The sequence below is a fragment of the Pseudopodoces humilis genome, chromosome 6, assembly GCF_049639895.1.
Source record: "Pseudopodoces humilis isolate 2021_Gansu_Grassland_sample_001 chromosome 6, ASM4963989v1, whole genome shotgun sequence".
Taxonomy (NCBI): domain Eukaryota; kingdom Metazoa; phylum Chordata; class Aves; order Passeriformes; family Paridae; genus Pseudopodoces; species Pseudopodoces humilis.
Window position 1 is genome coordinate 11,920,049 of NC_142205.1, and position 25,768 is coordinate 11,945,816.

The 25,768-nt window shown below is 37.5% G+C and overlaps 1 protein-coding gene across 6 annotated transcripts in view; it reads left to right on the top strand.

Moving 5' to 3' along the window:
• Positions 1–25,768, top strand: part of PPP2R2C (protein phosphatase 2 regulatory subunit Bgamma) — a 200,580-nt gene that overhangs the window by 159,152 nt on the left and 15,660 nt on the right. For all 6 annotated transcript variants that reach the window (XM_088056263.1, XM_088056264.1, XM_088056267.1 and 3 more), the window contains 2 exons: positions 12,018–12,182; positions 24,395–24,564. In XM_088056263.1, the coding sequence (XP_087912389.1) occupies positions 12,018–12,182; positions 24,395–24,564 (335 nt within the window). The remainder of the gene's footprint in view (positions 1–12,017; positions 12,183–24,394; positions 24,565–25,768) is intronic.

Consider the following 25,768-nt stretch of genomic DNA (forward strand, 5'->3'; position numbering starts at 1 on the left):
AAGTGCTGTATAGATATGATGGTGCTAAAGGTACTTAAGGGAATTCTTGAAATCATAAAAAATAGTCCCTTATTTCTGGAAAGATTCTTTTAATTAGGTAAGCAGAAAGTATAAACAATTCAGATAATCTCCAGAACTGGACACAGCACTCCAGGCAGTCTAACTCGAGTGGAGTAGAGGGACAGAATGCCCTCCCTTGACCTGCTGCCCACACTACTTTGGGTTCAGTCCAGGACACAATTGCTTTCTGGGCTGTGAGTGCATCCAGCCTCTCATCCACCAGCATCTCCAAGTCCTTCTGGGCAGGGCTGCTCTCGATCCCATAATCTCTCAGCCTGTGTTGATTCCAGGTCTTGCCATGACTCAGGTGCAGCACCTTGTACTTGGTACTGTTAATCCTCATGAGATTCTCTTGGGCCCACTTCTTGAGCTTGTCCAGGGCCTTCTAGATAAGTCCTTGGTGTGTTTTTTTGGCTGCTTGTTAGGAAGAGTGCAGTAGGGATTCTTTTATTAAAATCACACAAGAAATGCTTTTAGTGTAAGTCAAGGGATGAAATTAGTAAGCAGGTAATGGTAATAGGTAAATAGGATGGGTAACTGTAAGTTGTCATCTTCTTTGAACTGCACAGAATCCCAATAGTAAATGGAGCCTTTCATGGACTCTCAGTAGACTAATTTGTAAGAAAAATTCTGTGTGTCCCCAGTGCAAAGTGCCAAGAGAGAACTGCATTTCTAGGATCACTTAAATGGCTTTGTCTAGTAGGCACTAACGTAAATACAGCTTCTAAAGATGGTACTGAATTGTCTTCTGCTTCTGTTGAGGTAAAACTACATCCAGTTCAGATACAATGTTATTTCTGATGTGGTCATCATATTTAGAATATCTTAATTGAGTACAGCTTTTAAGCTTTTCAGAGTAGGAACAGTTATGTGTTTATATGTGAGCTTGTGCAAATTTCAGTCTTTATAACTAGCTGTGTAATTCAAATTCTAGATAATAATTACAGCAGTAAGGCTGTGTGAGTAGGCACTGTAAAGACCTTGCAGATTATTTGTTTTCAAGACATATAGAGAAGTCTCAGAATCTTTTAGATCTCTTAAGCATCTATAAGTTCAGATTTAGGGAGCTCTGAAAACCATCAAAATCTGCAGAAGTGGTATTTCAATACTTTGTTTGGTTTTGCTTCTTGCCAGAGGACCCTTTGTGATCTCTGTCAGAAACAATTGCTTTTAACTATTCTGATTACCTTAAATTGACTCCTGTCTTAGGAATTTGACTGTCAGCCAGTCAGAGAGAATTGGATAACAGAGCATGACTGATAGCCAAAGGAGCAATATCAGAGCTAGTTAAGCAGTATCTTAGCATTGAATTCCTGAGTGAGATCCTCCTGGCTATACAGCTGAGATGTGTATTGCAGCAAAAGCAAACAGTGCATGGCTGCAGTCTGTGATACCAGTGCCATCAGGGCATGGGATAGCATTATGGAAATATCCACTATCTAGCCATTCTCCAAAATAAATAAATGGGAAGAGTTGACTCTGGCTGTGAAAAACTAGTTACAGCTGAGGCCTTGGCCTTCTTGGCAATGACCAGACTCTTCCTTTTTCCACAGTTGCTTTTAAAGAAGTTGATTTAGGATGATTTGAGCATAGCTGTAACCTTGGGATAATTACTGCACTGTAGATTTATTGTTTAATAGAAATATCAATTTGTTAATCAGAATACGTAATTTTCTTACTTATCACTCCTGTCCATACACAACTTGAAGTATGCCATTCTTTTAATGGATTTCTCTATCTAGCCCTCTGTCTTCTCTAATGCAGTCATCCCCAAATATACACCCATACCTATGATTTAGTTTCTGCAGAGGTAAGGAAAAACATGGCCTGAGGCATTAGAATACTCTTGCTTTTTGAAAATGTATAGTGAATTGTAAAAAGGAAAAAAAATTGACTGGAGTTGTAGCAAATCATAAATAATAGTGCAAAATTTTGAGCCCATAAAAACAGTTTCAAATTCCTTAATAATGCATTAAAGAACACAACTGGGACTTCACTGAATTAATGTGTTTGTAGAGTGATCTGGGTGACTCTAGGAGATACTTTGTTTTACAATAGGTGCAAAGTTGTCTTTTCACAGATCTCTGTAGAGCCAATTGCTTTCCAATTTACTAGGGACAGTAGCAAACAAGTTACTATTTTGTATCAGGAATGCCCTTAAAAATATCATTATCTCAACCTTTCTCAAGTTTCTTGGTATGGAAGAGAGAAGAGCACTTAATAGAGCTGAAACGAATGTTAGCATCAACCACCAGATTTCCTTTTTCACCAAAGTGATTTCAGGTGTTATCCAGAATCTGACATCCTTAGCAGAGAGGGGCTTTGGGACTATGTCAAAGAATATTCAATTACAGATAAAGGGTCACATCATGGAACTGATCCTCATCTAAATAGCACTCATATTTTAGTGTAATGTGACTGCAGTCAATGAAGTTATTTCTGTGGAAATGGGTAACAGGATTCAGCCCAAGATTTACTGTCTTACTAATTTTATTTCTTCAGCTGATGAGTTTTAATCAGTGTGTTGTCATTGTGGAAGTTTTTAAATTGCATGCTTCTGTTTCCCTCTGGATTAATTTCTCATTGAAGCATTTTGAAAATGAGCCATTCTCTGTTGTCACAGGTGCAGTCGGTGCATCCAGCTTGAAAAACGTGTATTATGAATTTATTGAAAGTTAGATAGAAAACCCCATTTACACAGTTCTAGGTACAATTATATGAAAAGATAATGTATAAATAATTTAATCAGCTCTGCCAGAGGGGAGAATTCTCTTAAATGAGTCTAATTATTCTAATTCCCATGCGAGTTTGGACTTGAAATTAACCTTGCAAAGCACAATCTTTCTCAGAGTATTAACATAAAAAAGAAGAAAATATAACTTGCTTTGCTCATTAGCTAAAAAATCTTTAGCTTGAAAAGTACTTATACAAAGACGTATGTCACAAAAATGCTCCTGTGGTCATCTCAGGTATTGTGTCAAGCTTGAAGTCTGTACCTGTGTGTTCTGTGTGAGCTGTCAGAACCTGAGACCCTGGAAGCTTTTCCCACTATTAAAAGAGCTGGGACGCTCTCGTTATTGCACACATTATTTTGTGTTGTCATAATGCGCATTGTTATGTGAAATTGCAGTAGTTTGTGCCTTTGGAATAGAAATTATCTGTAAATAAAGTCGATACTAACTTTCACAAACTTATAGCACCAGTTTTAAGAACAAGTCTGTTTTCACTGTTGTCATACTGCATGCTGATGGGCATTTTTGAAAATACTTTCAAGCGAATTAAGCAACCAGTCCTGCCACAAGATTTTATTCAGGTATCCTATGTAATGTAGTACAGGTTATTTGAATGTAAGTTTTATTAGTGTTATTAAAGTAGCTGTTTTTCAGAAGCATCTGGATATTTTTGAAGATAGTTTTATTTCACTACTTCCATAGCAAGCATGCTGGAGAGAGCTTTGTGTTCTGAAAGACACTTCTAGCTAGCTAAAGTTTGCGAAAATGTATCATTTGTGAATTGAAAAATCAGTGAAAATATGGAATTACTTCAGTCTAGTGAAGTACAAATACTATTGCATTAGGATTTTCTGAAATCTGTATGAAACAATAAGTTGCATATTGCAAAAGAAAAATCACCACCTAAATGCTCTAAAGAGTCTAACCTTCCAGCTGGAATTTGCATCTGCTTTTATTTAGATCTTCCTCAGCTGCATGGAATTTTAGTAATTACCAAGAAGAAATTTCTTGATAAGGAACTATGTGTCAGTATATAGGTTATTCGTTAAAAAAAGACAAAGCAAAAAACAAAAACCAACACATTTTATCTCTTATTTCAAGTTATGTGGGAAAAAATCCCTGTCTATCCCTGGAGTTTGGGGAATTTTTGAAATATGTCATATTTCTCTGTACTACCAGGGACTCTATTCAGTAAACTAAGTAGATACCTCTCAGTTTTCTGTCAAACATCTAATGTATTTCAGGAAAGGTTTGTGAACGATGAGATTATATTGCTTTTATTTATAAATTATCCTTGCCTCATTAATGTAGAATCAGTCTTTCCTTGGAACCTTTGCTAGTATGTAGTACATGGTGCCACTTAACCATACTATGTAGAACAGCCCTGCCTAAGAGAAGCTCAGCTGGGGGACTTAATAGGGCTCTTCTATTAATAATTTATATGTACCTGAGGCTCTTCTGGTATTTGTGTTCCAAGTGTAACATTAAGTGTGCCACAGTCATTTCAGACAAATCAAAATCAATTCATATGCAAATATATGAACTGAAAACGACTTTGGAATCTTCCAGTGACTGAGTGACTGCAGGTGTGCATTTACAAAGTCAGGTCTTCCTCTGTTGATTCATCCACTTAACTTTTCTTTCAGCTGTGTATATGCAGATAATGATGTCTTTACTCTTGAAAATTTGAATCTGCATATGGTTGTTGCTAAAGCAGGCAAGTGACTTTGTCTACAGCTGAAAATACAGGCGTTCCATTCGAAAAAAAATAAGCCAAAAATTCTGTTCCTATGTAAATTAAAGTTTTCCAGTATCTACTTCTAAGTTCATTATTCTCTAAGTAAATCACTGGTTATAATGTGTATGAACAGGCCTATCAATGATAAAGTTTGGATGTGACCATTTAAAATTGTCTCTTTCTTACCTGTGCTATTCTACAATTCTCTGCTTCAAACGCTTAGTCAAATGTAGCAGCTACTCCATAGGCAGTTTCTCTTATATGCCTGATTTGTTTTTCTGCAACTTGCATACAGCAAAGTCTGATGTTTACTGAATTTATGGCAGTAAAAGCAATTCCCTGAAATTTTGCTAAGTACATTTAAAAGATGTGCATTCTTTTTTCAAGTAGCATTTATGTAATGGAGATTTGGGGCTTTCTTGCTGTCTCTTTTTATCCTACAAAGACAATAGTAATGCTAAGTAATTTGATTTCTAAAAATACTAATGTTGCAAAAATCAGAATGAGATTTCTTAGATTCAGAATGAGTCTTTAGACCAGTATTCATTCTGGGAGAAAGTTGCAAAAGACGAATGTAATAATAAGAATAATAATAAAAATAACAACCTCTCCAAACCAATTAATCAAGCAGAGAACTGAGTGAATACTCCCATGACTGGACAGATGCAGGTAGGGAGGAGAGAGACCACTAGATCAGAATCCAGTCTTGCTGGCTCTTAAATTAATCTTTGTCAATTAATCTGTGCCACTTCCTGCCTCAGTTTCATTTTCTGTAAAACATTGGCACCGATATTGACTCTACTTTGCTTTACACCTAACAAATGGAAAGTGTTTCTAATACTGCTTTGAATTTCTAGCCACGTATCTCCAGTTCCAAATGAAACCTGAGCCAGAAATTCCAGAAGTTTCAGCTTTGGCTCAGAAGTTTGATATTTAGGTTACACTCTTGAAAAACTCTTGTCCCATCACCCTGAGGCACTCTGGTTTGTATCAGCTGCCAGATAAATCAGTAACATCTTGGTTCCTAAACACATAGAAAGGGTCTGAGTATTCACCTTTGTGCTCCTTATGTGTTGTAAGTGTTATGGTGTTAGAAGACAGAAATAGTGAGCAAAATTAGTCATGGCTCTGGCTGGACCATTATGTACTAGACTGCGGGGAGACATGGGCCATCTTGTACTGACAGTGCTATGCTGAGGATAAATGTGAGGCCATTGCACAAGGAACATCATTCCAGTGTCCAGACCCCTTATTTCCCACACTGTATAAAAGTGCACTGCCCATAATGCAGGAGAATGTACTGAATATATCATCATCCAGTCTCTGGATGAGCTAGATCTCAACCTCTTGTTAGCTAACACAGCCAAATTCTCTTTTGTGGCCAGTTCTAGCTGAATAGATGGAAAGCTTATTGCTACTGCAGCCTTTTAGCTGTGAGCATAACTTTCCTTCTTCCACTAACAGCTCTTTCTCATCTAGCTTAGCCTGTAATCCTTGATTTAAGAAACCTCAGAAGTCCACAGAACTGTGTTAACATTGCTTAATCTCTTTTTTGTATGCTCTTTGTACATGTTCTTTATATCGTGAGCAATCCCTTTGTGTTTGCACAGCACCTAACGTAATTGGCTATGGTTTGGCCTTCCACATAGAGCTAACAGGCCCCATAGTGGTTTTTACTCTTTCTGTATCTCATAATCCTGATATGAGGAAAACTACAGAAGCCTTTGTACTATTGTAATGGCACTGTCAGAAAGCCTTTGATAAAGACATTTTATTTCCAATCAAAATCAAGTCATTTAAATTGGTATTTTCAGCAAATCACCACCGGTGTGCGGCTGTTTGGCCAGAGTTCCCAACTCCAATATGATGTCTGAAGAATCACTGTTATAGATACCATGGAGTTAAAAATAGAACTGGGCAAACATTGTATAACTTAGTATGGATTAATACCTTGCCTTAATAGGTATTAGGTTCAGAGCATCTGGGAGGAGCACATACTTCTGCAGTTCCTGCTTTTGTGGTCCAGAAGAGTCAAATGATACAGAAAATTTAATTGGAACTCTCTGGGTTTCTAATAAAACCCATATAGTACATGCTTTTAGTGGAGCACTGGGCAAATGCCGTGCAATGGAAAACCTTGACACTGTGGCTATTAGGAGTACTTGGAATATAAATACTCTCGTTGCCTAAGGTAAAACACTGAAATTTGAAGAAAAGGTCACTTCTATTAACCTATTGACAGTTCATTTCAGAATCCCTTGACTCTTGGACAACAAGCCTGAATTACAGGCTTGAGAAGCTGGACCCTATCTAGTGCTGTCCATGCTGTCAAGTTATGCCTATTGTAGAATTGTCATCCAACACTAAAAATCTACAATGTAACATATCTATAAGAAATGGGAAGAAAAGAGTGAGTTGATGGTTATTTAAAAGTTAGGGCTTGCTTCTTTCGTTGATAATAAGATTGATGTAATCACATCATGATGTTGTCAAGCACACTGAGGCCTTATGTACCCAACGTGGAAGAAAACTGGAGCCATTTGGAATTCATTTTCTTAACTGTCACGTGGTGTAGGAATGATATAACCATCATGTAGGAAGTGTAAAACTGGTAGAGCTTGATTTGTAGGCATCGCAGTTCCCTCCTTGTAATGAAAATAGTGTGCACTAAATGACTAACAGGGGAAACCACTCAGAGAAATGCGTATATTAAAAGTGTAGAGCCTCAGCAGGACCACAGTAATCAATTACTCTAAACTGAAGCCCTGGCAGCTTCCATGAATTGCTATTGATTTCAACTCCTAGTCAGTGAATCGTTCTAGGGCTAGGCTGAAATGTAGGTGTGAGATGCAGACAAAATTAGTAACCAGAACAAACCTCTGTGGAAAACACAGGGAACAGCCAGGTTTGGAAAGATATGTTAGGCTGAAGGTTATTTTTTGAAAGTGCTTAAATTTGCAAAAACTTAAGTCCCACGCAGAGATAAAAATGAAGTGTTATATCAGCATATATTGAGATACGAAAGATGAGAGTTTTGTTTTTCTTGTGAAGTTCCTGTGGAAAATTTTGTCTGGCATTCTAAAGAAAGCTTCTTCTTCTCCACTGCAGTTGAATAAAGTGGGGAGAGGGGCAAGTAATTTTTTTTTTATCGAGCCTTCTTCTGACCATAAAAACTATTTATTTCCTTCTTTCAGTGGACCCACAAGTCATTTAAAAATTGTTCCAAAATAATGATAGAAGATTCTATCATTTGTATGCCATAGCTTGTGAGCTACAAATTTGTTCTCTACAAAATTCACTTTCTTGTAGAATTCCTTGATGGTTTCAGGAAAATGAAGCAGCTATTTCTTTATGCATACTGTTCACTTCAAAGGGAATTTAATCTGTTTTGAGGAGGCTGCTATATTTCCATTATCATATAAGGAAACTTATTTTGGGACGTTTTTTGCTCAGCAGGAACCCTATGTATTTTCCACTTTCTCATTATACATGTTTTGGCATGAGCATAAAACAGTCATGCTCATTTATATTCTAGCTGATCAAGAGGAGAAGTATGATTAATATGAATTTTGGATCAAGGTGAGGGTCAACTTTGTAACCTGCAATAAAGGGAACTTTCTGGAGTGACTTCTCCCAGAGGGGTATATTTCTGTTAGATCAGTGGCCCAGAGGCAGTGGAACAAATTTCCTTCCTCCTGTTATCCTCATTTTGCTATCAGCTGCACAACAGCAGCACATAATACTGGATTAGAACTAAACATACCATATAACTGAATCGTGTACTCAGATCACATTCCTCACACTGCATATCATTGCAGGTTGTTAATCATGCCTTTCCTTATGTTCTTTCCTCTTTCCTCTCTTAGAATTTTCCTTCTCTCCCCCTCCCCCCCTCAGATCTTTCCCTAAAGCCTCCTCACAGCCAGGCCCTGCCCTGCTCACTCTCCTTTGTTATACTTCTGTTCTTGAATAGTTTGGGGAAGGCAATGTAGATGCTCAGCCAAAGTTAAGGTTCCATTGCCTTGGAGTAGCTTTGTTGCCTTTCCCAAAATTGCCCTTCCTGGTCTTGTAACTCTACTAACCCAACTAAGAGAACATCATCTCTCACCATTGTAGTTTCCAAGTTTACTCAACCTTTTTATTTCCATTTTGCTGTGGAGAGAATCTGTAAAGTCTGCTGGCCTCTTCATAGCTTTATCCTGTTCCATGGAGCCAAGTAGTGGAGGCCAGGTCTAGTATGTAAGACATCAAATAGTTAACAGGGAAGGGCCTGTTCTGTCTTTTGCAAGCAAGAAGATATTTTCTATTTCTTGTTTTAATGTTAATGAATTAAAGGACTGCCAATGTATTCCAGCCCATCCCTGGCAAGGTGGAAGTTCAGCCTTCCCTTAGTGCAGCTGTCTGCCAGGGATCAAAATGCCTTGTTCTTATCAAGCATGTGTGGGTGTCAAATGTTTCATTTTCTTAGGGGAAATTTCTACCCTGTTAAGGCATAGAAACACTGACTTTTTTTAGGACAGTAGAATTATATCCTAGTACACTGACAGTGGTGAACTGAACTCTCTGTTCCTTCTGTCTGTAGAGTAGGAGACAACTACAGATTTGTGCTATTACCATAGTCTTCTCTGTAGCAGTGGAATTTTCATTTAATCAGTTTCTGCCAGATTCCCTACATTTTGTGCTTTTCAAGTTCACCAAAGGCCCTGTTTCTAAAGCACACTGTCTGGTCCAGGTTTTTTAATTTTATTATTTTTTCCTGACATGCGATGCTGTGCTTAAGAGGAAGAAAAGACACAAAGGGAAGACAGAAAAATAGAAATGAGAAATGTCTCATGGGAGATGCTTGCCCTTACCATGTCATGCTAGTTTAAATACAGTTCCCACACATCACATGTCAAGCTGTACTTGATTGTTTTCAAATAGATGGCAAAAATCATGAGAGGAGGAAAATGTTCTTTTGTGTGACATATTCTTCTTTTGATATATTGGGTTCTGTAGCTGTCAAAACAAAGGCTGTTTTTCCATCTATTATTACAAATGCATTTGGGGTAAATCTCATCTGCAACTCTCTAGTCCCTTGGTTGTTTACTTCAATAGAGTGTTACTGTTTTAATTTTTCTAAATCTAGTGAAATGATGAATTTTCATTTTTGCTATGATCCTCAGTAGGCAAATGAGGTTCTTTCTCAGAGGAGATTTAGATTGTGTCTGGAAATGCAGTATGTTTAAAGTATTTAAATAATATTAAATAAGTATTTAAATACTGCTTTTCTGGCAGGAGGATGGAATGTTTAATTTCATTATTCGACATATATTTATTTATTTTACACAATGAAAAGAAATTCATCAATAGTGTCTTCAGCATCCAGAAAAATTATACTTACCATGACTGTTTCATATACTCCATTTATATTTTATATCTTTCTAATCACTCAGAAATTATTCATCTCTCTGCTGAGAGGTGAAATTCTTCTGTTGAGTAACCATAATTTCTCTGAACTCCACAAAGCAATTCAATTCCTGAAAGCAATTACTTTTACTTAAAGGTGTTTCTTGAGACAAATTCACCAAATACACATACCTGAATAAAGGTTATTTTTTTCTGTTGATTTTCAGGATTATTTAGTGATGCTTTATAGAAGAGGTAAATCAATGTTTCTGCATCTTAACATTTACTGCACTTTTATTAGTCATGATGAATTTTTAGAGATGGATGCAAATGTGATAGTGCAAGTAAGTAGGAATGCAGTTAAAATGCAACATTAATTCATTCCCAGTTGTTATTAAATGTCACAAGATATTAATAGTTTTACTGATATTTTCCTTTGTAAACCACATGGGGAAAAAACAAAAAAAAGCCAAAACCACAACAGGGTGATGTATGCACAGTCATCAAGATAATTATCTCTGAATCTCTTGTACTATTTCACTGCAGACCTATATTTTTGGGAAAGATCAAAGTATGGAGTGTAAAGATGGTGATAGAATGTAATGTATTCCCACAGAAATCAATCAAAGGTTTTTGATTGGTCTTCCATTTGGGAAGTGCTCACAGTGGGAACAGAAACAGGATTAGTGCCATGATATATGATTTCTCTCACCATCAATAAAACAGATTTTCTCATTTATCTTATCCTTTGAGATGTTTAAATTTTGAACGTCAGCTGATTCAAATTTTATGTTCAGGGAATCTGGGCACTGAGATGATTTGTGTTTAGGGAACTGCATTGGAACTCAGATCTGGGTTTGTTCTGTCATGCATTTCTCATGTGATCTTATGCAAATCCTTTATTGCTTCTTGCACAAACTCATTAGTAAAATAGGGTGATGTTACTCTTCTTGTTCGAAGGATTTGTTAACATTTGGATGGCTTATCTGTGGCAGATTGCTGAGGGCCATGTGAAAATGCCCAATCTTATTTAAAAGTACTGCTTTACATATGTATCCTTCTTTCATTTTATGCTTGTGTATCTACTTTCTTCCAGCCTCCTCATGAGACTCTTGCTTTCATTCTTTTCTCTATAAGCAATCTTTCACAGACTGACCTTCTCCAAACATGGGCTCAGTGTGGGTCCTGGGTTTTAAGGCCAGTAATATGTACGAGTGGAGATTTAAGTGTTGGGGAAGCACCATGGTCATGTGGGTAGTCTTCGGTGATCCAGCTGACAGGTTTGTGCTTGGGGAAACTAGATATTTGATGTATTTTCGTTCCAGGTGATTGATGTTCACTTAAATGATTCAGGTGTGTGATTCGCAGTCATAGAAATTCATAATGATTTTGATAGCAGGTGTCATTTATATAAGAACCCAAGAATGCCATTTCAGATACTTCTTTGTGAATATTCAAATAGCAAACATAATACTGTGTGTAATTTTTTTAAAGGAAATTGTAAATTATTTGTAATTTACAATTGTAAATTATTACCCAAAATTATTTGCATAAATACTTCTGTGTTTGCCACATGCGCCTTTGCATTTTTTTTTTTTTAAAAAAAAGTCTTTTGCAGTAAGCTACATGTATTTTTTAGCTTACGTTGCATAATCATAAAAGCCAGTGATCCTTAGAGGAGTGAGCAGATCTGAGCTGTGCATTGTTCTCTCTCAGTCATCATTATCTGGGATGGAGCAGTGGTTTCAGTAGCAAGTGCAGGAGATATAGCTACCTGCTCTCTATTAGTTTCATTGAAGAATTGAAGTGAGAATTCTTTGTCCCTGCAACAATGTTTCTTCGATGTCTTTGCGCAGCACCGATAAATGGTGACCTGCTAATGGCATCTGCAGTAAAACTGTGCAGACTTCGAGTTTTACATTGCTCTTTGAGTTTGGTATAAGTGGGCCAGGTATGGAAATTTAAAACTGTACTACTACCAAACAAATGAGTGTATCTTTAAAAGCATTACATGTATGTACATTTGCATGCTTCCTTCAAGTAAGAGTCGTGGTTTACCTGCAGACAACTGCGTTTTCCTTGATGAAGCTTCCATTCAGACATTGTAGATATAAAGCCAGCCAATATGGAGGATCTGACGGAAGTGATTACAGCCTCTGAGTTCCATCCCCACCACTGCAATCTCTTTGTCTACAGCAGCAGCAAAGGATCCCTGAGACTCTGCGACATGAGGGCATCGGCTCTCTGTGACAAACATTCCAAGCGTAAGTCCTTGCTCCACTGAGCCCCAGACATCATTAAACTCTTACTATTCACATACAGCATGTAGAAGGGTGCATACCCCAGTGCATTAGTTTCTCACTTGCAGGCAGATTTGAAAAGAAAACAGCAAAGAAGAATTTTTTTCACTTGTGCAAGTATTAGCTGTGAACCTGGTAACAGACATGTCTGTAACTGATTCCCTTACAGCTCTTATTGCAGAGATTAGTGAAGAACCAGAGCTCTAGCGAAAGAGAGAGGATTCCTAACAAATCCTAAATCCCAAAAAACGAGGATGAGGGAGTGTTTAAGTAGATGAGCATGCTGATTTGAATACACAAGTACTGTTCTGAATGCTGCAGCAAGTAAATCTTGATTGTCAGACTGTCTTCAAATTTTGAATCCATTTTCTGGATTAGGAAATCTCAGTATCCATTCTAAAAATGTAGTCCAGCATTCTCTATATGTATTTTTCCAATATTATGTATGAACAGACTCAGAGGAAATGCAATAAGTATTTGAGGGAGGAGGAGGGAAAGAAACAAAAATTGTGTTGTTATAGAAGTTGTCATCAGTCCTACATGATTTTATGTAGCCTGTGAAATTTTGAGATGAACCACCAAATCATGATAGTTCATATCTGAAATGTACATAAGAAGAAGGATGTACACTTTTAAAATACGTGACTTTGTTCTCAAAGTAAAAGTTGAAGAAAAATGCATGTTTATATTGTCTTACTATGAGCTCTTTATGGTCTAGAGAAGACAGACTGTGGTTCTTCCCACCAGTAATCTGGCAAGCCTGGGCACTTTGCCTTGTGCAAACCACCTGCTTGTTCCTAATCTCCTGAGTCTGACAGCGCCCAGACAAAGGCATCATGTGGATGGATGGTTGCTGAGGAGCTGAGAACCTCATGAATGAATTGTGGTGGCTTTGCTTTAGTCACCTTCAAGACAAGGGCTCTTCCAGGACACATCCATCTCACAGAATTTGGTCATCAGTTTCTTTTGTGATGCTGGAACATTGGAAGGAAATTCAAGAGAAATTCTTTTAGTACCAGAGCGCATAAGAGATTTTATGCCATTCAGTGGCTACTTAAACCTGTTTGAGACGGGCAGATCTTATTAGTAGGGGCAAGAGGAGAGGAAGAAACATGTGAAGATTTAAATGAAACATAAGTGGTGCACAGATTTCATACATATGCTATTTTTAAAATGAAAGTGAATTTAATAAAAAGCATATGACTACACCTTTTGACTACATGGAAAAATGCACATGCTCAGAACTCCTTGGGATGTGTTGTCCAATTATAAAAAATAAACTTTGAGGATAATTTCCCAAGCAGAGAAGTGTTTTACCTTGTTAGCTGTATCTCCTTGTATTTGTAGGGGGAATTCCATACCATGTAGTGAAATGTAAGCATGACACAGCCTGACACAATGCTGTGAGTTATCCTGTCCCACTTAATTGTTTTGTTCTGTAATACTTCCATTTCTTCCTGCTAATAAGGCCTCCATGCCCCTGTAACTCAATGGCAAATGCCAGTCAGAACTTATTAAAGCCACAATACAGCAACACTGGATGAAAGAAGAAGGCATTTTATGCCAGTAGGGAGTGCAAGGTCTAATGGTCATTGATTAAACCCCATTTTCCAGATCTATGACTTAGAAAATAGCCATTTAATGTAGCATTGCTGTACTGAAGTCAAGTCAAGCTCATTGAGAATCTGAGTGTGTACAGTACAAAATTGATACAGCAATGTAGAACTTCCAAAGTGTTAAAAGGAGTAGGCCCATGTACTGCTGATTGGAGTGGTTTCAGTATAGCTCTGAGACAAGCAAAGTGAATTATATACAGCCTATGGCAGCCTAAAAGGATATTTCAAAAACCAGTCTGCAAAATCAAGTCATTTGCATGATTGTCTCTCTGGTACCTTGATTGTGCAACTGATTCCCCTTTAGAGTTGCTAAATTTACAACTGGTGCATATTCATGATCAGTACCCTGCTCTCCTAGCCTGCCTTGGCTTTCAGTCTTTCCCCATAGCTGACTTCACCTTTCAAGCAAAACACCACAGCTGCAGTGGCTGTGAGCCCTCCAGCTTGGAGTTGTACCATGCACCCCTGCTTTCTCAGCACAGTCTGGTATCACTGCATGCTATATTTCAGATGCTGTTCCAAGACTGTAATGGATGTACATATTTTTAGGATGAAAGATACAATGTAAAAATTAACAAAAATTCCAGGATCATGAGCATACGTTGTGAACTTTTGCATTTACTCCTTTTCCCCATATTTATTCAAATCTCTGTAGCTGTCATAAAGTCCATTGGAGGAAAGAGCCCTTCCATTTGTACAGATTTAGGGAGTGCCATGAATAATTACTGTGCCATACTGTAAAAATAAATTACAGTGTAAGCCAGCCAACATAGGATGTTAATAAATTATAATGTCTTGAAGATTTCTGATTTTCTAAGCTTAGTGACAGAATGTTTCTTTTTGGCATTAGTGACAGCAGCACTACAAGGTTTCCCTTTTAAATCCTCATGGCTTTGACATGGACAAGATGAGACTGCTTCCATATGTACTCATCCTGGATGCCTATGCTGAGATTTAATAGCAAGCTGCCAATTTGTGTGATGGGGATATCTGTCCCTTAGAAAAATTGTTTCAGACCACCAAATCTATTTATAAGGCATTGAAAGAATATCAGGGCAGTAGCTGAATTTTAAATGGTCATTGAGATACTGATAAGGTGTGATAAAATGTGTTGTGTCTCTGATGGACTACCTGAAGCTGCTTCTTATCACAGCTCTGTAACAGATTGTGCAGTGCTGAGTGAGGATCGCAAGAAAATCTTATGTAGCCATTGCAAATGTGTATCAGGGAAAGACCACTCTGTAACTGTAGAACAGGAACATACATAATGCTGTTCCATGTTACAAATTATCAGATTTTGCGAATAGTGGGAGAGGAGGCCATCAAAAATGTTCTGGAGAGGAGGTGCCAAAGAGATGAACATCCCTCTTTGTTTAGAATATTAGAAGAGCAGGTGTTCTAGGTAAAGATTAAAAACATTTATGAAAGTCAGACTCGAGCAGCAACAAATAGGGAGTTAATTTAAATAACATGGAGCCTTTTACCTAAATAGTGTACTTGCCAAAGCACCCAAAGATTGCCTTTGAGATGTCATCAGGCAACATGTATGGCAGTGCAGTGTAGAAAAAAGGCAGTATGTGGAAATCTGTGACAGCAGCAAAAGTACCATTGTTAGAGCAGTCAGCTGGGAGCGTTGAAGAAATAAAAGAATTAAACCCCACCTCAAATTCCATAAATTTTTATGCAAGGGGTTTAGGTGACAAGGAAGACAATCATAGAGATACTGTTGCAGTAAGATCATTCTGACTAAAAATATACTTACAGTAGCATTTGTTCAATTAACAAATAGTTGCTAATTAGTTTTTTTTATTTTTATTGCTAATACTATGTTCAGAGATCCTCATGATGGAGTTAATGGAGTTAATATCATTCTTCCAAACAGCTTGTAGACTAGATGGGTACATATGGCTGTTTCAACAAATCATACAAAAAAATCAGTGAACTGAAGAAAACAGAGCTTAAAAATGTGAAGTCAGAAAAGAAAATAAAACTCTTTTTCAATAGTTCATCAGAATTATTAAAACCATTATTAAATTGTAAATATAAACTGTATAGTTATGCAATATGGAAATTTAAGTCACTCAAGAGTATAACTCCTATTGATATTTCATGTAATAGCCTTAACATCTTAAAGTCACTGCATACTTCAGAAGCTGTAGTAATTTATTTAAATTCTGTATGTTGCTTTAAGGGTTTTTTAGTATTCATTTCTTAATACATATTTGTAGATTAAAACCTTATTTTCTAATTCCCTATTTCTAATTATCCATTACCCATGTGCAAACTTTACAGCAAAATACTTCAAGGAAAGAGGAGCTGCGGTTTCAAGTTTATTGCTCCGTGTGCCATAGTGATCTTAAAAACAAAAATTTTGGGCTTATATAGCATTAGCCTCTGTCATCATGAGTTGGTGCTTTCTGTCCTCAGACAGACTTCTCAAGCTCCTGACCTCTGGAGCAGGAGCTGTTGAGAGCCCTCCTCCCCTGACCAAGGAAACATTTGTGGGTGTTGGGCAATCCCAGCCGCCTTCCCTGGACTGTCCCTGAACGGAGCAAAGCCTCTCAGCTGGTGCATCCCAACCCCATGGGTTGGACAGTCAGGCTCTTAAAAATATAAAATAGTTTTTGGAGCGGTGCAGCGTGAATTCCAGGTTTGGTTTGTGACTCATAGATGCCACCCAAATATGAGGGGGTTGTTTTTAACATGGAGAGTATTTTCCCACATTTTTCTTTGAAAACCAGGCCTGAAAGAAATGCCAGCCTTTCCCCAGGGATAAATGCCACTGTCCTGTCAGTCAGGCATGTAACTCAATTGGGTTATCTCCTGGCCTTTTTTGAGATTACCTTTGAATTTAAAAAATTCAGAATCGTGGAAGCAGCCAAGACACAAATCAAGGATAATCTACTTAACATGTTGAATTTTTAAAATTAAATTAATTCTATTTACCAATTGTTTAAAGCAGGTTGGAATTTCAGAGACAAGACACCTTTCAGACCTCTGACTGAGTATGGATTATCTTTCATTTGCAACAGAGAACAACCAGATTCACAAAAAAGCCTATGACAGACTATCCCTGCTGGATTTCTTAATTAATATTGACCTTTCCAAATGAATGATGCTTATTGTCTGACTGAAGAAGAGACAACTTATTTTTCTTCTCTGTGAGCTTTACATCTAAAATACACTTTTTATTTCTGCATCTGGTCTCATGTCAGGTTATCATCTGAGAGAGAGACAGTCATCACTCTCCCTTTGGGCACAGAGAGGGCCCTGTCAAAGTGATGTCCACTTCAGGCAAAATCTGCAAGGTTTCATGTGACAAGACTGCAATTTATCTGAGCTTCTGAAATGATTTGACCCCAGGCTTGGTGAAGGCTTGTTCTCCTTATCCTAATTCTGGATTTATTTTTAAGCTTGCACTACAAAGGGATATATGCATTGCTGATATTATATCCCCAATGAAGAAATGTGCCTGTAACCTCACAGTTTTGTATTTATGACTGTCACTAAAGGTCTGTTACTACAATTTCATGCATGCTAAACTAGATCCTGGAATGGATTCTTCCTTGTGCAGGAATCCCACTGAAATTTGGTAACAGATTGCCTTTAGCATGGGCTCCAAAGCTTCCATTCTGCTCAGTTTGGACAAATGTGTAATAAAGACATTTAAAACATGGCTAATAAAAATACAAAAATGTTTCTACAGAAATGCAATTATGTCTATATAGTATTTCCTCCAGTTGTGCAAGATATGTTAAAATTAAATCTGAGGAAGAAAAAGCCTGATTTATATACTTCTAGCTATCAAATACTAGGAGGAAAAGGAAAAGCCTGAAGCAATGGTAAATGATTTATGATTGAAGAGGTGTTTCATTAACCCCTCTCCCCCAACCACACAGAGATAAAGCAAATAATTGCTGTAAGATTGATTTAATTATTCAGTCTATTAAAATTCCTGTCTTGTTTGCTTAATTTTTTTAATAGCAACAAATACTGCTTTTTAATGTCTCATGAAACCAGCTTTCAAGATCTCATTTCACTGGGGAAGAAAAAAATCACTTATCACTAATCTTATATATCAAGATCAGAAAGACTTACACATCAGTTTGGCTGTAGAGCAGTAGTAGTTTTATGTCCCATTAACTCCTTGGGATTGCTCACAACACGTGGCATTAAACATGCACATAAGTCTTTGTGAGACCAAGCTTTAAAGAGGCTTGATCTTCTGGACTGGCTTTGTGTGCTTCCAATTCCTTTTCTCTCTTTAGCACCATCTCTCTTTATTAACAAACTCCCTGGCAAAGTTATATTAATCTAAGCAACTCTGTAGTGAAGCTCCCACCCACTGATCTTTAGCTATTGATCTGGCTTTGCCTTTCAGCACTAATGCACCCTCCCTTGTGGTTTGTGACAAGCTGCAGTAACTCAGTGCAGATGGTAAAACAGATTCTTAAATATTGATTTGAGGCTCCACTTTAAAAGCCGTGCTCTCTAGAGGTATTGATGAGAAGCCTGGTTTTAATACTGGGTCATTGGATAAAGGAATGCTGTGTGGTAGGTGAAATTTCAGCCTCTTGGTGTGGAGGTAGGTTCAGAAATTTGCTTTGAGTAAAAGAAGGAAAATGAGACGTGTAAGTGGCCAGGGCACAACGAGGTGCCCTCTGAATTTTATAAAAGCAAGGAGAAAATTGAACTATAAAAAGATACTTTGTAGTTTAAAGTGGATAAACAGCTACAGGCTATGGTAATGTAAAATGTTAAACAAATGTGTCTCACAAAATAATTGTATTTTGGATTGCTTATGAAGGCAGATTCAAAAACTCCCTCTCATGTATAACCATATTAATCAGTGTAGACCAAGAAGGCAAGAATGTCACATTAGCAGAATATTCTATTATTGAAAGAGAATTTCCAAGGAGATTAATGTATGAGTGGATTGGCTTAATGCAAAACAATAAAACATTCAGAGATAGTGAAAGATAAAGTAAATAATAATGGTAAATCAAATTATTATCATGAATAATGAAGCTAAAAGGTATAAAGAGACCATGAATTTCAATGGGAGCTTGCAGTTGGGCTTGATTCACTTAGAATAAACTCAGGCACTCTTTTGTATTAAATCCTAAAATAGATTTTAAACAGTGCATAAAAATGACTGTACCTGGGCAGACCAGAGGTCCTTCTAGCCCAGTGTTCTCGCTCGGATGTTGCCAGTAGCAACATCAACAGAAAATGTAAGAACAGACTAAGTGTGTAATCTTTACCCTCTGCAATTTGCAGCTGAAAACCTGAGGTTCAGGGTCCTTAGTGGAAGTGAACTTCACTCAACAATACTGAAATGCATGTGTGGGTTTTTTTCTTTCCTTGAAGTTGTGCACTTACTTTTGAACCTGTGTGTATTTTTTACCATTCACAATATCTTTCAGTAAAGTCTTTAGCAGCTTAATTAAGTACAGTATGAAGGGCCATCTTCTCTCTGCTTACCTTGTCCTAGTTTCATGTGGTGGCCCCTACTTGTGGATTGGAAGAGACAGTGTACAAAGTGAACTGTCATTCCCTATTCATGCTTTCCATGCCACTCTTAATTGCCACCCTCTCAGTCTTTCCTAGGTTGAGAGACCCCAGTCTATTTAGCCCTTACTTGCATGGAAGCAATTTGGTACTTCTGGTCGTTTTCATTGCCCATTTTTATGTCTTCTTGAGATCTCTACCACATTAGAGATAAGCCCAGAATTATGCTTAGCTCAAGACGTAGCATTTATTGAATTAAACAGCATCAAAAAAGTGCTTTCTGTGTTGAGCATTAGTAACAAGTGTCAGGTACTTAAAAAGAAAAAACAATATTAGTATTTACATAGAAGTTCAAATTAAATTTTTTTATTAGGTTTTTTTATGCTAAATGGTGAAATATATGTGATAGAGCAAATAACAGCTGATCCAGGAATAGTACTAATTTCCCACCTAAAAATATTAGAGTATAATTAATTAAATAATTTGTAATTTTGGTTAATTTTTTTTTTAAATCATCTATTAGGAAAACATATTGCTTGCTCCTTTTGTTCCTGTGGCTGGTCTGTCAAGACCAGTGAAATCCCATACATTTCAAACTACTGTTTCCAAGTATGTTCTAATCAGGTATTTCAGCCATTTTCATTTGGGATCTGGAATTAAATAGGGACTTAGTTTAAATGATAAATTATTTGGCCTGACACTGAACCCATTTTCTGTGTTCATGAAATTAAAACCCACTGAGGGATTACCTGATCCACCACTGGTATTTCCAGATCCAGCTGAAATTCACCTGTTGTTTGTGTACCAGTGTAAAGTAGCGGTTTATCTGTAAAAAGTTCTTAATTCAGTCTAGCTGAAGAATGTTTACTTGCTTATATAATAAAAATGAAAGATTATTTTCCCTGCCACATTCCATGAACTTGGCCCCGTGTTCCATGGCCCCGGTCTCCATGGTCCTCTCCCTCTCAGTAATCAATCACACTGCCTCTCTTTCCACTGCTGCTAAAGCTGTTTTCATCCCTTTGTAGCTGTGACCCTTGAACAGGAACTGGATGATTTTCTATATCCATTAGCTGTCTTTGGAGGGAGGTAGAGATTTATTTAATGGTGCAGGATTTCCAGTGATTTAAATCTAAGTAACAGCAAATGCTCTAAAATCAGAAGTTTTCAGGACAGGATAAAAACTATTAACAGTAGCCTCTTAAAAAAAAAAAAAAAAGCTTTAATAAGTTATTATTTGTTCATAAGTAGAAAGAAAACAGGGTTTTTTTCTGCTAGAGGAAATGAGTCTTTAAAGCTTTTTATAATTTTATCATATGACTGATGGAATTTCTTACAAAATCTGTGGAGCATGTTTCTGTTCATCTTCAGGTTTTCCTTCTTGTGATGATTTCAGGAGGAATACAGGATTTTTTATACGATATCGGATTGTGACACTGCACCCACCATATAAGACAATTTTAGCATTATTTTTAATATTTTTTAAAGTTCACATATGCCAGAATTTACACTCTGCAATGATTAAAGCTCTGCTCAGATACTTGTTTAGAGTTGAACTTGAAAATTACTTTGGGTTGGATTTTGTTTTTCTTTATTGGATGTATCTTTTCCAATAAACAGCAGTTTCATGTGCGTGGAATCAGGTCCATATTAATGGGAAGTTGAGGTGGCAGCACCTGTGACCCTCAGAGTGCAGATGAGAGTCACAAGGTGTTAGTGCAACACACTTCTTTTAGCACAAGGCATCTGCTTTCTTTTGGCCAGTGTCTGGGAGGGAAGCTGTGAAATGGACCTTTCCACCTACTCTTGGTGTTCCTGGCCATTTAAATTTTTTAGCTTTAGATACATGCATACATTTCTGCATGATAAATGCACACATTAGAGATGCCTTTCCTATCCACTGGAAAAGGAAAGTCTTCATTCTACATTAGATCAGGCAAATTCACAAGGAAACAAGAATATTTTTTATGAGGGATAAGAGTTTGGTTTTCAGCAGATGGTACTTCCTTTTAAGAAAGAAGCAGCATATTTTTATGCTACAGATTTTCTTCAGGATTCAGGAAAGCAGCGCTCTGGCAAGTATCCTTTAATGAACCCATCCTTCTCTGCAAAGTCTGGACTTCTGTGAGGAGCTGCTGTGGATTTTAACTTGTGAGCTGTGCAGAAAGGAATTGAGCATTTTTATTTCCCTAAGCAGACTTCCCAGTTTACCCAAGTATGTGATGGTGGCATAAGGGGCAGGAACAGTGTCTTCCTGGCAGGCTTCTCTTTCAACACTGGCTGTACTCAGAGATATGCTCTGCTTTTCTCTGTAATCCCGTGATATTTCTCTATGCCAGAGTCCTGTCATCAAGGTCTCATCTAAGTCTGATCAAGTGTCATGTGAGAACTCAGCACATCATTTGTGATTCCTATGCTCATTAGGTAGCTGGACAGGTAACTTTGTGTCTTTCGTGTAATTAGCACTGTGACCATTATCAAGAACAATAATAACAAAAGTTAAATACCCTTTTTTATGGAAGATGTTTGTTATTAATAAATTAATGATGAAATTAATTAAAGACTATAATAAAATCTGTAAGAAAATGTCAGTAAAGTTCAGATCTAACAAGATTTAAATACAGAGAAGTAAGCTAGATTTGAAATCTCATGTTTCAGGTCCTGATTGTTCCTGGGTGTAAGAGCACCCTCCAAAATAAGTCTTAACAGTAATAAACGGAAAAGGTGTTTTGGAAACTGTGGGCTAGACCCATGGTTTTTTCCTACCAGCTTGGAGAGGTCAGGGCTGAATTTGAATTGCTTGCCTGAAGTCCAAGTTACAAGGCTGTCACTTCACTGCTGTTCTGTCTCCAGTTACTCCACTAGTATTAGGCAAAGGTGGGGGGAAGGAGGATGGTGCTTTTTTGCAGTATGTGCATAACCTTATGTTGATGCTAAACCAGAAATAGCCAAGTCCCAAGAACACTCTCTCACCTTCATTTCCTGAGGCTAATGCCCTGTGCTGGTTGCTCAGGTAGATGCTGGTAGTTGCTAAGGTTTCTCTTCTTTTCACTGAGAGCTGCTCTTAATTTCCTGAAACAATTTTCCTGTGTTGGTTTTGCTGACTAGAGGAACTATCTCCAAAGAATTGCTGCTATAAAATTTCTACTGCTATCTTTCTTTCTGTAGTGATACGAGACTTTCATGCCTCTGTTAGTTCCACAGTTAATTAATCTAAGTCTTTCTAATATTAGTACAGTAAGCATAGAAAAGCAATAAATAGGGCAGATAAAGAGTGAAATGGTTTAATCTCATTAACAGAATGCAGAATATTCAGGTACAAATATCACTCCTTTTCTAATCACTGGGAGTTGGATGAGCCGCATAGAGCCAAGAAAATATATCTAAGCTATAAATGAAGGTGTAGTTCAGTTAGAATGGGTTTTGTTTTTTTTCTTTCCTGGTTTTAATAACAGCTTCACATCATAATTAGGAGGATGAAATTCCTGCCAGACAAGTCTATAGTTTGGACAGATTAAAGGGAAGAGGTATGAGAAATGATAATTGCTTTGTGCTCATCAGACTTCTCTTGAAAATCTGACAGGATAATTACAAAATACCTGCTTTGCAGAATGTCTAGGCAAAATTTTGAAGAGCTATTTAAAGTTGTTCATTTACAGTCTATCTGAAAAGTTTTTTGCTCTTTTTGAAGTAGTTCATTACCATTCAGATGTGTGGTGCATGTTTAAATATAGACCTTATTCTCATGTGCATGCCTGGCTGCATTCCACTGCCCACCCCCAAAGAAAATTGCCCATAATTTTTTGCAATACCCCACATACTTCTCCCACATACTCACCCTTAACTTTCAGCAGAGCATTATTTCACCTAATGCAAACTAACCTTGTTGCTTCCAACAGTCTGAATCATAGTCATGGATAAAATAATTGTGAGAGAAATGTTCCAGTGGCCTATACAAAAAACTTCATTTTGACTGACAGTAAAAGGTTTTTCTACTTCCAGCATGCTTTCATGTTTCATCACATGGCTTTTCTTCACCTGCTTTTGAAACCTGAAAGTGAAATTCACTAAATTGCCAATTTTCAAAGAATATTTTAGGCATAGGTCCCAAAACCCTATGATTTTGCAAGCCCAACTTTCTATTGAAGTTCCCCATAGAGGTCAGTTGGATCACAGAGCTACAGATACCTGCAGAAAGACAATATAATTGCTCTAGTCACCCCTGAGGTAGGGGTAGAGTCATCCAGTATCATGCTTATGTACAGTTGAACAGGGATGACCAATCTCTTAACTACAAGAGCTGGATTTTCACATATGAACATCGTATAAGCAATATTTCATAATCTGCTGCCTTGTCAGATCACAGAGAACTGCTGGCCATCACATTCAGGGAGTTCAGTGGTCTCCAGAAGTGTCAGCAGTTGCACACCAACTATGTAGTTCATGCATCCACATGGTAAATCCCTGTCTGTTTTATGCTCACCTCTCAGGAAGAGGTAATTGCAATTTGCAGTCGCTTTCTAAAATTCTCATCCTTAAATCTTGGATGCCTTCAGACATGACCAATGAGTAGCCTGCAGCCAGGCCAGCTGGTTCTGGCAAGCAGGGCAGGCTTTGAGTAAATGCCTCTCCCAGGGTTGCCAGGACTGTTGTGACACCACATGAACACACCTCTCATGTTACAGGGACACCTGGATTTTGGTTACATCGGGAAATGGGTTATGCAGACCCCAGAAAGGATGAAAGCATGAAATGCCTTGCTATAGGTATCTGTAATCAACTGACCAATGTATTTGCATAATTTCCTAAAGTCATGCTTTGAGTCCGTAGCTATAACGTTAATTATTGTAATGTTTAACGCCTACAGTTTGTATTTTTATATGAAGTTAAAAGAATAAATTAAGTGCTGGAGATACAATTAATTCTTTATCATGTTCGTTGGTAGATTGAATTACATGTTTGATGGGAAGTGCACACTTCAGATTGTAAAACAGAGCGTTATTTTATACAATTCTGACTTCTGTCTCTTGCTTCTTTTTCTTTGAACAGTTTATGAAGAACCAGAAGACCCCAGTAACAGATCATTTTTTTCAGAAATTATCTCTTCAGTGTCAGATGTCAAATTCAGTCACAGTGGTAGATACATGCTTACAAGAGATTACCTCACTGTCAAGGTTTGGGATCTGAACATGGAAACAAAGCCTGTAGAAACATACCAGGTAGGAATCTCCTAAGTCTTAAAATGCAACCTTATAGAAGGATCTCAGTGTTCAAAAACCGGATGTTTCTGTAAACTTCTCATAACCTTATCTGACAAGCAGTAAGCTAAGAGAATTAATCAAGGTGGTTAAAATCCTCACAGTGGCATCCTTATAGCAGGAAAAGGGCAATAGCAGCATTAGTAAGGAAGTGTAAAGCCTGGGGAGCTGAGGTAGCACTCCCTGTGGATTGAACTCAAAAGAAATTATTATTCTAACGAGATATCATCACTTTGGCATCTGCTTTCAAATTATGTATTTCACTACTAACATTTAAAAGGAGCTGAGGAAAAGGTTTTGTGTGTTTCTTAGCGCTCTGCTCCTGGTGGAACTGCTGAGAGTTTACATCTTTGTCATTTCAGAACTATTTTTTACAACTTCCTCTGTGTGTTTCTCCCTTTTGCCTAGTTCTAGAAGTGTTCCATGTTAAACCCTGGCATCACCACTGATACAGCAGCTCACAAATGCCAGACACATCTGGTTGCCTGAATTCATTGAGATATTATCCAGACAAAATGCCAGTGGCTCCAGCCAGCACTAAGTTTGTACTCTGACATCTGTTATGTTTGGCAATAGGGGGCTGAGCTTACATTTTTTGACTCTGGCTTGAAGAAGGAAAATATGTCTGTGACACAGAAACTGCTTGTTAGGAAAATGCAGTAAGAAAAAAACTGTTGAGTTACATAAAAAAAGTGTATGCAAAGTAGGAAGAATGCCATTCATCTGGCTTGTGCTGCTCACTGAGAGACAATCCTCTGACAGTGTTGGATCAGTCCCTTGTTTTCTGTGTCTAAGTAATGGCAGGTGGGATACAGCAGTTCACAGTAACTATAATTAAGACAGGTTTTAAAAAACCACCATGAGAATATGGTAGCATTTCTTGTCAAAACAAACAAAATTCTCCAGCATTTTTTAGCTAGCATTTAGTAGACAGAGTGGGCCCCAGTGTTCTTAAATGCATCCATTACATTTCACTGGATAGTGTTCACTGCTCTGTGTGTTAATATTGGAAAGTCTGAGCCTGTTTACCTTTAAGACTACAGAATTGGGTTTGCTCTTAAAATGGCAGTGCTTTAAGTGCTGAATGTGTTAGAAATGTTGATATGCTGTGAAAATGGAGTGGGAGGGTAATGGTGAGACTATGTTTTATATAACAAAATAGAAT